Source organism: Rhinopithecus bieti, unplaced genomic scaffold, assembly GCF_001698545.2.
Source record: "Rhinopithecus bieti isolate Rb0 unplaced genomic scaffold, ASM169854v2 scaffold_11488, whole genome shotgun sequence".
NCBI classification, from domain to species: domain Eukaryota; kingdom Metazoa; phylum Chordata; class Mammalia; order Primates; family Cercopithecidae; genus Rhinopithecus; species Rhinopithecus bieti.
This window is the reverse complement of record NW_016806879.1, coordinates 119052-132544: the sequence shown is the minus strand read 5'-3', so window position 1 is coordinate 132544 and position 13493 is coordinate 119052. Positions and strand designations below refer to the sequence as shown.

At 46.7% G+C, this 13493-nt stretch overlaps 1 protein-coding gene across 2 annotated transcripts; it reads right to left on the bottom strand.

The window, feature by feature from the left end:
• HNRNPUL2 (heterogeneous nuclear ribonucleoprotein U like 2) lies at positions 1-13061 on the bottom strand. Of its 2 annotated transcripts, XM_017878348.1 has the most exons (14): positions 12102-12980; positions 9823-9958; positions 9449-9525; positions 9121-9260; positions 8355-8445; positions 8143-8255; positions 7662-7925; positions 7365-7487; positions 6828-6956; positions 5577-5745; positions 1843-2043; positions 710-783; positions 347-454; positions 1-224 (listed from the first exon to the last, which is right to left on the bottom strand). In XM_017878348.1, the coding sequence occupies exons 1-14, from the start codon at positions 12637-12639 to the stop codon at positions 144-146; spliced, it is 2244 nt and encodes a 747-aa protein (XP_017733837.1). In that variant the 5' UTR covers positions 12640-12980; the 3' UTR covers positions 1-143. The 2 variants fall into 2 exon arrangements, with proteins under 2 accessions (XP_017733837.1, XP_017733838.1); XM_017878349.1 differs by lacking the exons at positions 1-224; positions 710-783 and having other exon boundaries at positions 357-454; positions 12102-13061.
• Between the last annotated feature and the right edge of the window lie 432 nt (positions 13062-13493).

The following is a 13493-nucleotide window of genomic DNA, read 5'->3' as shown; positions in this document are numbered from 1 at the left end:
GAGCACCCTCCCCCCCTACCGCCCCTCCCCGGCAGCTCAGCCCCACCCCGACAGCCCCTGTTTTCCTTGGTTGTGTTTTGCGGGGGTGCCTGGCACCCCCAGAGATTCAGCTTCATGGCTGACAGGTGACCATGGCAGGGGCTTCACCGATACCCTTGGTAACCGTAGTAGTTCCTGTAGTATCGGTCTCTGTCCTGGGGGTGGTGGTAGTAGTAACTCTGCCACTAGAAGAGAGGGGAAACCCCATCACTTGGAGCCAGAGCTGGCTGAGGATGAAGAGGCACAACATTCATCCTTCTGCTCCTGCCCCCCGTTCACCCTGTATCTATCCCAAGAAGATACTCACATCCCGATTGTATTGTCTGTAATAGTCTCTGTATCTGTTGTACTCATAATCTCGCCCGTAAAATCGATCATAGTCTCCCCTGTATCGATCATAGAAATTACGGTAACCCTGAGAAAGGAAAAGAAAAAGGAGTGAAGATTTATGGGTTTTGGCAGCATGACCCACTGCGACCCCTTTTAAATGGGACACATCTTAGCTCGATATTATAAATTGGTTTAATTTTCCCACAGTAAATCTTCCAGAACATATTAAATGGGCAAAACCCTAAGCCCTGAGAAAACAGGCAAACCACTCTGCTCCCCTAAGCCAATAGGAATGGCTCTCACAGCCCAGAGTGAGGAGCAGAAGGAGAGCTGCACTCACCCCTCTGTTTCCAGGCTGCCCCCAGTACTGCTGCCCGTAGGCCCGGTTGTCGTAGCCTCGGCGCTGCCCGCCCACTGGAAGAGAAATGGAGAGCGCGCTCAGACAGCTGGCATGGGGTCCTGGCTCCACGTCTGGGTGGAAATCAAAAAGTTGGAGCCAAAGGCAATTCTGGGGGAATATGAGGCCTGCTTCGGCCAGGCTCACGTATGTTAATTAAAGCACCAGCCAGGAGCTTTTAAAAAGTCTGAGGGGGGAGGGCAGAGGAACAGAGACACAAGAAAACCAAGCCACTTTGTTTTTGAACCTCCCCAATTCCTGTAAAACATTTAAGATGGCAAAAGGATACATGGCAGAGTTAGAAACATAAAGAAAAACTGCCATTCATAGAATCAGACTTTCAGCCCTGGAAGGGATTTCAGATGTCATATAACCATAACCCATACCTATCATTTTATGCAAAAGAAACCAAGTCTCTGTCATCAGCTCCTTAAGGGCGGGAACTGTCAGCATTTACAGTACCTAGCACATAGCAGGCACTCGAAAATTCTGCTGACTTAACAGTGACACACACACATACACACACATTTTTAAAGAGCAGTGAATGCACACTGAGGTTTTAACTGACAAACTAGACATTCAGGGGGAAATTAATTCTACTAATAGCCTAACTTGCTTGGTTAACTTCCTCCCCCGACAAAAAACAATGAATAAAGCATTCACTTTCTTGTCTATACAGTTAGGTTGATCGAAATGACAGAGGAGCAAGAAAACTGAAGATGAGAATCTGATTTAACTGCACAAATCCTCAGATAGGAACAGTGACACTGCAAACCCATATGTTAAAATGAAAACTAGACAGATGAGAGAGCCCAAGCATTGCTTTTCAAGGAAACAAATACTTTTGTGAAAAGTAATTCTTTTTTTAAAAGAGGATTTTGTTGTCAAAGAATTATGGAAAAGCACAAGAAAAAGGCAGGGATAAAGAACACAGGAAGAAATAAGCTCCATGAAGAAGGCACATCCCTATTGTTAATGACCTGACTTGGTTTCCTTGGCCTTCCCTTGCACATCTTGCTGTACTAAGCACAAAGAATGGACAGAAGCAGGGGGGCTGGCAGGTCCCCAGGACTCACCATAGCCTTGGCCCCGGCTTCGGTTCTGCCGGTTCCGCTTGTTCCGGTTGTTTCGGCGGTTTGTCCGCTTCTCGGAGGGGGGCAGAAGCTTCCTCGCCTCCTCCTTGTACTTAGTGACAATGGGCTGAGCTTCCTCCTTCTCCAGCTCCCCATATGTCACCTCATCCATATAGTCGCATTTTTCAGGCAAAGAGAAGTTGGCTATAAGAGTAAGAGAGAAGCTTGTGGGCCTGAAAAGTGCATAGATGGGTAAGAACTCATTACGAAAACTCTACTACAAGAAGCATATGACTTCCTATGCCTCACCTATTACTGCACAAAAATGTGCTAGGTTCATATCCAATCGCATCTAAATAATGACATTAACTTTTTCTACTCTAAGTTTTCTCTAAACTGTAACAGACCCAGGCAACGGGCTATGTAGATTTACAAGTTCTCAAGTGATCTATAATAAATTAGGAGTGAACTGGGTTAAAGTTTCTTATCAGGACAGAAGCAGGTAACCAGAGGCTAAAAGTAACTGAGAAAGTTTTGGTGTTGGTCAGATAAGATGCTAAGAAATAACATTTAAAAAGAGACTCAGTGATGGCTGGGCATGGTGGCTCGCGCCTGTAATCCCAGCATTTTGGGAGGCCAAGGCAGGCGGACGGCTTGAGGTCAGGAGTTCGAGACCAGCCTGGCCAACATGGTGAAACCCTGTCTCTACTAAAAATACAAAAATTAGCCAGGAATGGTGGCATGCGCCTGTAATCCCAGCTACTCGGGAGGCTGAGTGCCACTGCACTCTGGCCTCAGTGGCAGAAGAGAGACTCAATGAGTAACTGACCCAAGCCTAAAGGCATCTGCTCATCTATACAAGGAGAAGACAAGAGTACAAGGGCTCTCATTTACCACCTGTCCATGATAGGCCAGCACATCTGCCAGTCTCTGGACATCAAGTTCAGAAGCTGAGTCCCCATGGAAATTCAGTTCAATGGGGCTCTCACGATTCTTAGATGAATACAGTTGGCCCTCTCAGTTTTATAAAACTGAGCTACATTTCTCTGAGTGCCTAAATATGAGTTATGGACTGGCAAAGTTCATTCTGAGTAAACTCTGAGGATCTGGCTCATAGATGTGCAAACCAGTTCCCATGCCTGGGGATTATCAGAATTTGAAGAGCGAACAGTTGATAGAGTAGATGGGATGTCAGGAACTAAAGGCAGCAAGGGGAAAAAAAATCACATTTTAAGGGAATAGTAGGAGGATCAATCAAAATATTAATATTTCTTTCTTGTGTAGACATTACTGTCTTATGTATTGCATTACAGACTTCAGCCAAATTAACAAACAAAACATAAACATAATGTGACACCAGAAATCAAGTTACACCAACGAGATCATTCACTCCAACTGCTATATTTTAATTTGAACCACAATAATCTCTCCCTGCGGCCAGGCGCAGTGGCACACACCTGTAATCCCAGCACTTTGGGAGGCTGAGGCGGGTGGATCACCTGAGATTAGGAGTTCGAGACCAGCCTGATCAACATGGTGAAACTCCGTCTCTACTAAAAGTACAAAATTAGCTCGGTGGGTGCCTGTAATCCCAGCTACTCAAGAGGCTGAGGCAGAGGTTGCAGTGAGCTGAGATCGTGCCACTGCACTCCAGCCTGGGTGACAAGAGGGAGACTCTGTCTCAAAAAAAAAAAAAGCAGAGTAAGAAATNCTCCAACTGCTATATTTTAATTTGAACCACAATAATCTCTCCCTGCGGCCAGGCGCAGTGGCACACACCTGTAATCCCAGCACTTTGGGAGGCTGAGGCGGGTGGATCACCTGAGATTAGGAGTTCGAGACCAGCCTGATCAACATGGTGAAACTCCGTCTCTACTAAAAGTACAAAAATTAGCTCGGTGGGTGCCTGTAATCCCAGCTACTCAAGAGGCTGAGGCAGAGGTTGCAGTGAGCTGAGATCGTGCCACTGCACTCCAGCCTGGGTGACAAGAGGGAGACTCTGTCTCAAAAAAAAAAAAAGCAGAGTAAGAAATGGAGATAAACAGTAGATGTGGCCGGGCGCAGTGGCTCAAGCCTGTAATCCCAGCACTTTGGGAGGCCGAGACGGGCGAATCACGAGGTCAGGAGATTGAGACCATCCTGGTTAACACGGTGAAACCCCGTCTCTACTAAAAGTACAAAAATTAGCTCGGTGGGTGCCTGTAATCCCAGCTACTCAAGAGGCTGAGGCAGAGGTTGCAGTGAGCTGAGATCGTGCCACTGCACTCCAGCCTGGGTGACAAGAGGGAGACTCTGTCTCAAAAAAAAAAAAAAACAACAAAAAAAAAACATTAGATGTACCAAAAATATTTACTTAACAAATAACTGATTCACGGAAGCCTTTCCCTTGAGTTTAAATCACCCTACGGTCACTATTTCCCTTTCTTCTTCTTCTTCTTTTTTTTTTTTGAGATGGGAGTCTCCCTCTGTTGTCCAGGCTGGAGTGCAGTGGCACAATCTCAGCTCACTACAACCTCCACCTCCCGGGTTCAAGCAATTCTCTGCCTCAGCCTCCCAAGTAGCTGTGATTACAAGTGCCCACCACCATGCCCGACTAATTTTTTTTTGTATTTTTAGTAGAGACAGGGTTCCACCCTCTTGGCCAGGCTGGTCGTGAGCTCCTGACCTTGTGATCCACCGGCCTCAGCCTCCCAAAGTGCTGGGATTAGAGACATCAGTCACCGCGCCCGGCTCACTATTTCCCTTTCTGTATCTTTTTCAAAACGAGTCAAGGTGGCTGGGTGCAGCGGCTTATGCCTGTAATCTCAGCACTTTGGGAGATGAAGGCAGGCAAATCAACTAAAGTCAGGAGTTCCAAGACCAGCCTGGGCAATATGGTGAAACACCGTCTCTACTAAAAATACAAAAATTAGCTAGGCATGGTGGCACATGCTTGTAATCTCAGCTACTTGGGAGGCTGAAGCAAGAGGATCGCTTGAACCCAGGAGGTAGATGTTGCAGTGAGCTGAGATCACACCACTGCACTCCAAGCTGGGCAACGGGGTGACACTGTCTCAAAACCAAACCAAACCAAACAAAAAACCAAAACAAACCAAGAAAACAATGAGTCAAGGGGTTATTGCTTCTCTCTGCTCATTCATTTACCTACAAGTGCTCGTAACCATTAAGTTCCTCTTCAGATTTATATTTTAGATGTACAGTGTCACTCCAGGTGCTAAGAGGCTTCAATAAGGTGTGCACTGACCAGGGATAAAATCTCTTTAACTTGTACAATTTTAGCTCACTGCTATGGTTTGAGTTATGTCCCACCAAAGTACCAGTGTTGGAAACTTAATCCCCAATGAGCAGTGTTGAGAGGGTGGGACTTTTTTTTTTTTTTTTTTTCTTTTCTTTTCTTTTTACCCAAGGAGCATCCAGAAAAGGCACTTCAAAGAGGTGGGGAGAGGGTGGGACTTTTAATGTGAGTTGGTCTTGAGGGTTCCATCCTCATGAATAGATTAATGCCGTTATTGTGAGAGCGGCTTTGTTACAAAAGCAAGTTCTCTCACATGTGCCCTCTTGCCTTTGGCCCTCCTGCCACGGAATGATGCAGCAAGAAGGACCTCACCAGGCGCCAGTGCTGTGCTCTTGGACTTCCCAGCCTCCAGAACTATGAGGGAAATAAACCTCTATTATTTGTAAATTACAAAGTCTATAATATTCTGTTATAGCAGCAGAAAATGGACTAAGACACCCACCTTTCATCTCCAGCATTATAGATTCAGGCACATCATCTCCCTCTACTTCCTTCCTCAATTCCAGCCTCTTCTTCCAGTCTTCCTCATTAGGGACAACCACCACCACTTTCCGAGAGAAGGTCTTGAACAGTAATAGCTTCCGCCGTTGGCCAGAATTGTACACATTACACTAAGAAAAGGAGGAATAACTGATGTTTTGGAAGAAAATTATCACTCAAATTTAACCAAAAGAATCAGTATCAGCCAGGCACAGTGGCTCACACCTGTAATCCTAGCACTTTGGGAGGCCAAGGTGGGCAGATCACCTCAGGTCAGGAGACCAGCCTGGCCAACATGGTGAAACCTCATCTCTACTAAAATACAGAAATTAACTGGGCATGATGGCGGGTGCTGTAATCCCAGCTACTCGGGAGACTGAGACGGGAGAATCACTTGAACCTGGGAGATGGTGGTTGCAGTGAGCCGAGATCACACCACTGCACTCCAGCCTGGGTGGTGGCTGAGCAATATTCCGTCTTAAAAAAAACAAAAAAAGGCCGGGTGCGATAGCTCAAGCCTGTAATCCTGTAATCCCAGCACTTTGGGAGGCTGAGGCAGGTGGATCATGAGGTCAGGAGATCAAGACCATCCTGGCTAACACAGTGAAACCCTGTCTCTACTAAAAATACAAAAAATTAGCCAGGCATGGTGGCGGGCGCCAGTAGTCCTAGCTACTCCGGAGGCTGAGGCAGGAGAATAGTGTGAACCTGGGAGGTGGAGCTTGCAGCGAGCCGAGATCGCGCCACTGCAATCCAGCCTGGGCAACAGAGCGAGACCCCATCTCCAAAAAAAAAAAAAAAGCCTCAGTATCTTTGGTAACTCAGAAGACACGAGTTGAGGGATCAATACACATGATCTTCTTTAACTTTTCAAACTACATGACAGGTATTATCCTGTTTTGCTTATCAGGGAAACAGGTTCAGAGAAGATAAAGGACTTATCCAAATTACAAACCAGAGAGAATGTGGTGGAGCCAGGAATTCAAATGAGTTCCAACTCTTTCCATTGTCTTTATTACATGTTTTAGAGCCTGGGTCCATATATTTTCAGGTAAAAACACTAATCAGGGATACCTCTGAGTTCAAAAAACATTGCAACCATTAACACACAACCAGATGATCCTAATTAGGTAAGCTGATTCTGTTCCTTAATTCAGTCTCTCTTTATATACACACCCCACCTTGACTTTAGACAATTTTATCAGTTTAATACCTGATCAAGAATAAAGTTCCTTTTTGTCCGGGAAGCAATCTGGACCAGCTTACTAAGGCACTGGGAGGCTTGCTGAACTAAAAGGTCTCGGCTTTTGGGGTCCATCTCTGGCTCCTCGAGCCCCTTCATCTGATTAGTTTGAGAAGAAGTGAAAAAAAAACCACACAAGTTATATAGCAAGTTAGAGCCCAAGAGTCATTGGCACATGTCACCTCTTCAAATACTGAATCTATGATATCACTCTATTCCTAGTCTTCAATGCTGTGAATGTTGTCCATTTCCTGCAGTAGTCATTTCCAGTCTTAACCTGGATGTATTTCAGATCTTATGTGCTTTCAGAAATTTGACAACACAGCAAAGAAAAACAAAAATAAACCTACCTAGAACACATAGAGAGAAAAATCTCATTTCTCTATTTATGGGACCCTTGTTCTCAGACACCTGAAACTAACTCTCCATTAAAGATAGGTTATAAGAGTCTCTTGGTATCTGAAGAGCAAATACTGTATCTGACAAATATCCCCAACAGCAACTAACCCTCATTTGATTGAGCACAGTCTCAGCTCCCAGGACATTGTATCTTTTCTCAGGGTTTTCTTTTGCGTATTTCAGTGCCCACTGGGTCTTTCCAGATCCCGGTAGTCCCACCATCAGAATAACCTGCAAAAAACAGAACCAGAAATATAATGAAAGATAAGTGAGGGTCATGTTTATCAAATCCAATTTAAGAACATTCTCCCATTCCTGTTTGGTAATGCTCCGAGACCTGGGAGAGCATATGCACCCACCTCTGCAAAGCATACAACCTCAGTGTTTGTATACTGTTTGGCATACCTCACATTCCTCTATGGTCTTGGGAGGGACTGCAGTGCGCACACGCTCCTCAACAGGCACAGCATGAATGAACACAAACTCTTCTGGTGGTGGGAAGAAGGGCTCCTCCTTCTGACCAAAGTTTAATTCTACAACACAATTTTTGCAGAGGACATGGGGTAGAAGGGCCCGGTCTGCCAGGGATTCCTTGTTGATCCAGAACGCCACACCTAGGTCTTCTCCATTCTTGGAGAAGGAAAGTTCTACTTCCTCAGTCTCAAAATTCTACAATGACAAAGGACAAGAGCACTTATTGGCTGACAAGGCTTCAGGTTGATTAAACTTTACAATTTAATCTTTTTTCACACAGACTGCTGCACAATGTAACTAAGCGAGCCACGCATCATATGCATAAAAGCCAGCAGCTGATGGGAAGCACAGTGAATTCCCAGTGCCCTCTATCCGCTCCTTGTTATGACCCGTGACTTTCAGGAGCACTCACAGCAAAGCAGCCAATAACATCATTCTCCCCAAAAGTCTGGCCAAATTCCTCAAACTGTCCATTTTCTGCCTTGAGTCCTCGTCCATCGAAACCGTAAGAGAATTCATCTTCACCTAGAACAGTCAACAAATTAGTTACCTACATCCGGACTTCCCACAGACTAAGCAATATGGTAGTAAACACTAATGACAAAGTTAAAGAAATAACCTTACCAAGCTGTGGGCGGGAAAAATCAACAGACCACCCAACTCGAAGGAGAGAGACCTCTGTGCAGCCTTCTTTCATTGGGAGATTCTGGGTTACCTGGCCAAGTCAGAAAGGGAACTATTAGATATTGTGACCAACTGAGTAGCAAACTCTGAGTTAGAAAGACACGATTTTTATACAAACTGAAAACGACAATTATCTCAACAACAGAATAACAGTCACTGAACTGAAAGCCACAGGGATCAATTTCTTGGTTACTGAAACTAAGGTTCTTGTTAAAGCACAGTGCTTTTACCTACCTGCACTAATAAAAGCCTGACTGGACAGAAGTCCAGTATACATAGGTAGTAGTTTAATGAATAAATGAAAGGTCTTTTAAAAAAAATCTTTGTTCCTCGGCCAGGTGTAGTAGCTCACGCCTATAATCCCACCACTTTGGGAGGCCAAGGCGGGCGGATCACCCAAGGTCGGGAGTTCAAGTTCAGCCTGACCAAAATGGAGAAACCCCATCTCTACTAAGAACACAAAATTAGCCAGGTGTGGTGGTGCATGCCTGTAATCCTAGCTGCTACTTGAGAGGCTGAGGCAGGAGAATCACTTGAACCTGGGAGGCAGAGGCTGTGGTGAGCCGAGATGGTGCCATTGGACTCCAGCCTGGCTAACAAGAGCGAAACCCCGTCTCAAAAATAAATAAATAAATAATAATCTTTTTTTCTCCCTAAGAACTGTAAGTATCCAGGAATAAATGAATGAATGGTCTTAATGAGCTACCTTTGCCTCAAAGCAGACTTTTCCCTTTGTCACTCCATAAGTACTCCTTGCCCCAGACCAAAGGGTGGGGAACTTCTCTGAGAAAAGTGGCTGCCCTCCATAGCGGTCTTTGCTCACTTGAAAATGCAGATCCGAGGTATCTGTAAAGAAAAAAGCAATCAGTTTACTCCAATGTCCAATATTTGTAAGCTACCAACAGAGCACAAGTATAGCCAGTTGTTGAAGTGGATACAAAGTCTCATAGAATTTATAGGCTATGAAGTTTTAATCTCCAAAATCATTTTTAGGAGATTAGTTAAAAACCACAATCTGTCTGCCTTATACATACACGTGTCCAGGTTCACAAGAGTTTGATCCTCCTCCTCATCTTTTGCCTCTTCTTCAGGAGGCAGTGGAGACTTTGAGCTATATATGTAAGATAGAAAAGAAACAAAATGTAAACAAAGTCCTCTTCTTTGAGAGGTGTGTGTATGACATTATGTCCATTTTAAACTATCAGTGAATATCAAATCCCAGCAGACAGATTTTTCAATAAATGAGAAAGGGCAATAGGAGTTTCCATGGTAGATGCAATCTAAAACTCATGCCTATAAAAACCTATTCCATTTTGAATCCACCCTCCTTCCAGTCTCTCCAGTCAATACCAGGTATACCAAAATCAGAGCAAACACTCCCTTCAAGGAAAGGGACTGTTTCCCTCACCGGCTGTGGTAAGCCTCCTCTCGGAATTCATAGTAAGCTCGGCCATGTTCATCCTTCTCATCCCGCTGTCTCTTTACCCCCCGCCGCTCACCATCTGAGCCTGCTGGTTTTGACTTTTCACTATCTTGGTCATCTCCTACAAAAACGAGGGAAAGAAAATCAGCAGTTTTCATACTGGAGGGTAGAATAAGCTCAGAACTAATAGACACTAACGGGGAATCTGAGAATCTGTCTGATCAAAACAGCTAGGTTATTCCCACTACATTCACAGAACATTTTATTTCTAAAGATCATCTTTCTGTCATTGGCTGTGATTTTATTTTATTTTTTAAAAAAGGGACATTATGGGCTAATTACAGTCAAGCAGTAGATAAAAATTGGACAATTTTTGCATTCTAAATTTATCCACTTAAATCAGGTCAAACTTGCAGATTTCCCCAACAATATGATATAAAAAATATCCCCTAGGTCTCTAAAAAAACTTCAAAGGTTAATTTGACTCTTGTCAGATCTAGATTTAAGGTAGGCAGTTAATACGTATTTTGTAACACTTTTCCACAACTTCATGATACAGAGAAGCCTCAATTTTTCTTTTCCCTTTCCTACCTTGAAATGCACAGCCAAATGGACTCAAGTGCATTAAACACAGCTGTATTTTTACCAAGGACTTCTACTAAAGTTGTAAGAGCAAACCACTAAGTCACAAGAAATCCATAAATAATACTTCATCTATACCGCACATAATTTGGGGCAGAAAGGTGGTGTTGTACATTTAGCAACATTCTCTACAAGAGGAAAACCCTGGAATTTTCCCTAGGCTTTTGCATTTTGCAAAGCTAAGGTTTTAATAATAATTTATTTAAAAGTCTTTTATCCTTCAATATATATATATTTTTTGAGATGGAGTCTTGTTCTGTTGTGCCCAGGCTGGAGTGCAGTGTTGTGATCTCGGCTCACTGCCACCTCTGCCTCCCGGGTTCAAGCCATTCTCCCGCCTCAGTCTCCCAAGAAGTTGGGATTACAGGCACCCGCCATCACGCCCAGCTAATGTTTTGTATTTTTACTAGAGACAGAGATTCACCATGTTGGCCAGCCTGGTCTCGAACTCCTGACCTCAGGTGATCCACCCGCCTGGCCTCCCAAAGTGCTGGGATTACAGGCGTGAGCCACCACACCCAGCCTATCCTTCAATATTTTTATCTGCTCTTTAGGATACAGGTTATGTAATGAGATTGTTGTTTCAGGACACAGGACAAACAATCTGCAAGTTGCATGTGATTGTTGTACAATGGGTTCCGATTATACCATGAGTCTCGGTTAGTGGCCTAAAAAAATGACTAACAAAAGAACTAAGGCCACCCACCTTATAGTAAGACTTATCCTCCCTACTCTGACATAGTGTTATGGATCAGTTCTAACCATCCAATCACTTCAAAAGAAAGGAGAAAGGTCACTAACTCCCTGGGGCAATTCTACAACACACCTCTTCCACAAGCTTACTCAACGGACCCACCAGCACCTCAATCATTACCAGTCAGGAAACGAGGGACCTGAAATGTAAAAGGCTAGCACCAGGTATTCAGCAAATCTACAAACATGCCCATCCAAGGACTCAGTGGGAGAATTAAAATGTAATCATAATCCAAACAAGATAAAAACCCTAGCCAAGTAACGTTAACTAACTCTAAATGCACTTGATTAACGTTTTTTCTTCACTGGTTAACTATTAAACTCGACAGTGTTACACTAGAAGCTCTCCCCTACAGCTCAAAGAGGAGCAAGGTTGGATTTTCAGATTCTCTGGCTCAAGCTCTGGCAACATGCTTTTAACGGAGCGGACTTTGACGGACTTCGATTTTCGCTTAACATTTTACGGTGAAAAGTTAACAGGTAGCCCAAAGGCCTGACCCTCTAACCGTGGGCTTACTTCTCCGTGTAATCCCCAATTGCTTAGCACGTTCTCAACTAAGAAAAATATAACAAGCACCGTGGGAGACTGTTCCACAGGTAGCTCACAAGCAGTTCGCATACAAAATCACTCACTGCCACCCACTATCACCAAAGAACCAAGTTAGGCAGGAACCGTCCTTCTGCAAAGAGTAGGACCACGAGAGGCGGCCTAACGCCTCAGAAAGGTGGGTAGAGAATGAAAGGCATTCCATCAGATGGCACTTTGAGGCAAGTGAAAGCAAGCACTCGGACCCCGTGGTGCAGGGCGGGGTGCGAGATCAGGGGAGCAGCCGGCAGGTTGGAGCCGGGCTCGGCTGCCAGCTCCTCACCCTGTTCCTCGGCGGCCTTGTCACCCGGCACCTCGGATCCCGGCGTCTCGTCCCCGCTCCGTTCCTCGGGTTCGTCTTCCTCCCCCTTGCCGGGGCCCTGCTCTTCGCCACCATTTACCCCGCCTGACCCGACCGTGGCCTCCACCGGCTTCTCGGAAGCATCTGGCTCGGCCGCGGCCTCCATGGCTGCCGCCTCCGGGGGCTCCGGCGGCGGCTGCGCGGCCTGACCCAAGGCCTGAGCAGGGGGTGGCTCCTCGTCCTCGTCCTCAAGCAGCGCCTCCTCGTCCTCCTCCTCCTCCTCTTCGTCCTCCTCCTCCTCCCCGCCTGGGCCGCCGCCCGACGCGGCCACAGGCCGAGGCTCCGCCTTGCAGGCCCCGCCGGGCCCGGCCCCGCCGCCGCCGGCCTCGTCCTCGAGCATCTCGGCGTCCAGCGCCTCCTGCAGCCGCTGCGCCAGATCCACCTTGAGGCCGCGCGAGTCCAGGCCCCGCCGCTGCAGCTCTGACCGCAGCTCGGTCACTTTCAGCCGCTTCACCTCCATCGCCGCCGCCGCCTCCTCCGCCTCCCGCCGCCTCCTCCCCTGCGAACCGTCGACCGAGTCCGACCGCGCAGGCGCCGCCGCCGCCGCCCGCCTCCGCCTCACGCGCCAGCACTAAGCCCGCGCGAGCGAGCGCACGCACGCAGGACTGGAGGCCGCGCACGGTGCCACTGCGCAGTGTTTGCTTCTGCTTCCTCTCCCCTCCCCCTTTCGGCTCACGGAGCCCAGAACAACGCCGCGGGGAGCTGTTTCCCCTCCAGGCCTTCGGTTCCCCAGCCGCGGGCAGGCGCGCGCGGAGGACGACGGAGTTCCTCCCGCTTCCTCCCGCCCCCTGGCATCCCTGGGCCAATCGCCGCCGGTGCTTTTACCGCGCAGCCGCAGTGGAGTCCGAGACGGGCAAGGCTGGCTGTGGCTCAAGTGCCTCGTAGCACGGAAGCGTGTGCGCGCCGGTCTTTCTGTACTTCCAGCTGGGGGGTTCTGCGCAGCCGCTCGGAGCTCCCCGATGCCATTGCCCCTCCCACTACCGTTACTTCCGTCTGACTTCTAATTGCTGGGGCGTCTTAGAGGTTGCTAGCGTCTTTTTCCTACTGTCTGTGTTTGCAGCAGTAACGACAAAAAAGTCAAAAGAGAATGTGTTGCAACATGTAAGCCTACTAGCAATTGTGTTTCTGGCTAGGAAGCAAAAGGGCTCTCCAGAACCAAGAAATACAGTAATCACTGGCCCTCCTTTTTTCTCAATGCCTCAACTTCTACCCAGCAACTGAGGCCCTTGACCCCGCCCTTTTTCTCTTATTGGACAACTTGAATCGTCATTTGCCGTTCCGATTGGTCATCCAAGATCGTCTGGATTTTTCCAA

Bases quoted from the DNA above. Each gene is read 5' to 3' on its own strand.
- HNRNPUL2 (XM_017878348.1), bottom strand. From the start codon at position 12,639: ATGGAGGTGAAGCGGCTGAAAGTGACCGAGCTGCGGTCAGAGCTGCAG. The intron at 455-709 runs GTGAGTGCAGCT...TTCCTTTCTCAG, and splicing joins GGCAGCCTGGAAACAGAGGG to GGTTACCGTAATTTCTATGA. The intron at 225-346 runs GTGAGTATCTTC...CCTCTCTTCTAG, and splicing joins ACAGACAATACAATCGGGAT to TGGCAGAGTTACTACTACCA.